This window comes from Nanorana parkeri, unplaced genomic scaffold (assembly GCF_000935625.1).
Source record: "Nanorana parkeri isolate BGI_ZX_2015 unplaced genomic scaffold, ASM93562v1 scaffold2733, whole genome shotgun sequence".
In the NCBI taxonomy this organism is placed as follows: domain Eukaryota; kingdom Metazoa; phylum Chordata; class Amphibia; order Anura; family Dicroglossidae; genus Nanorana; species Nanorana parkeri.
This window is the reverse complement of record NW_017309001.1, coordinates 80,037-81,465: the sequence shown is the minus strand read 5'-3', so window position 1 is coordinate 81,465 and position 1,429 is coordinate 80,037. Positions and strand designations below refer to the sequence as shown.

The window sequence follows — 1,429 nt, the reverse complement described above, 5'->3', positions numbered from 1 at the left end:
GGGGTTTCCGGGGGGGGGGGGGGGAGGGACAGGAAGGGGTTAAATACTCACTTTTGAAGAAAACAACGGAGAACACGATCCCCAGGCCGAGCCCGGCACCTGGAGAGAGAGAACACAATGGACTTTATGACGGATCTATTTATTTAATGACACAGAATTTCCACACGTAGATCGGCATGCGTCCGAGCAGGCGGAATCAATAAGCGGGCCGGCGGCTCTCGGGCTGCGTCCGCACTTGCAGGCTGATGCCGTGAATGGCGCTGTGATCGCCTTCCAAAATACGCATTTACAGCGCTGGGAATCGGCGTGACTCACACAGCACGGTTATATCCTACGGTGACGGGGGCGATCGTTCCACCACATCTGCTCGGGGGGGGGATGGAAATGCCGGGATCGCCTCATCCTCTCCGTGTTACATTTCCTGTCTGGATTCATTGTTACTTTTACATTAAAACGACCCCTCGGAGGGTTAAACCCGACTGTGACCTATTAGGGAGATTTCACTTCCTTCTCCTGTAAACAGGAAGTGAAAGAAATGCCTTCCTAGACAGTTTTTCTCTCACTTCCTGTTCTGATGACAACTCCAAATTTCTTCTCACACCAGTGCACTTGACAATGGTCAGCAACCCCGGACTTCTGTTCCCTGTCCTAACTGTACTCCTGTCACCGTCACATACACCCCCTAGTGGTCCCCGAGTAATCCCTGACCATTTGGCCTGGTTTAGGACCTTCCTGTTACAGGGTGACAACGCTCCGTTCCAGTCTCCCAACTGTGCTCCTGAGTTGTCACATGTAGCCCCAAGTGGTCATTGAGTAATCCCTGACCATTCTGCCATTGTCTTGCATAGGCACTTCCTGTTACAGGGTGACAACGCTCTGTCCCAGTCTCCTAACTGTGCTCCTGTGTTGTCACCCTGTCGCATGCAACCCCTAGCGGCGGCCACAAGCTTCCATGCTCATTACACAGACAGTGCGCTGTTGTCGCCATGCAGCCATCATTGTAGTGCATGTAGACAGGAAGTGGATGCAAAGAGGCAGCTGGAGGTGAGCAGCATGGAGATGGAACAAATGATGTAGAGCAAACTAAATGGTCATCCTGTTGGGGTTTACACCTACTTTACAGCCCTATACATTACATTGGCTTCCTGATCATGTGATCACTGCGATTGGCGGGTCACATGATTGGGAGCCCGTCCTACCAGCTCCTGTTATGCATTGTGTGAGCCGGAGCCGTTGTGCTGCGGGCGAGGGGTGGAAGGCGCTGCTAGCACAGTGCGCATGCGCATCGTGCACACATACGTGGCAGCACGGTATAAAGGGCTTAATGTACAGCTATGGCGATTTAAAGTGAACCGAAGTGCCGGGACCGCCATTTTTTTTTTTTTTTTTTTTTTTTGGGGGCCAGATCCACAACCCCCCCCCACCACCC

The 1,429-nt window shown here is 52.5% G+C and overlaps 1 protein-coding gene across 1 annotated transcript in view; it reads right to left on the bottom strand.

Annotated features, from left to right (window-relative positions):
- MINOS1 (mitochondrial inner membrane organizing system 1) overlaps nt 1-1,429 on the bottom strand; it is a 31,352-nt gene that overhangs the window by 3,205 nt on the left and 26,718 nt on the right. Inside the window, exon 2 of the mRNA XM_018574094.1 lies at nt 52-99. Within this exon, the coding sequence (XP_018429596.1) occupies nt 52-99 (48 nt within the window). The remainder of the gene's footprint in view (nt 1-51; nt 100-1,429) is intronic.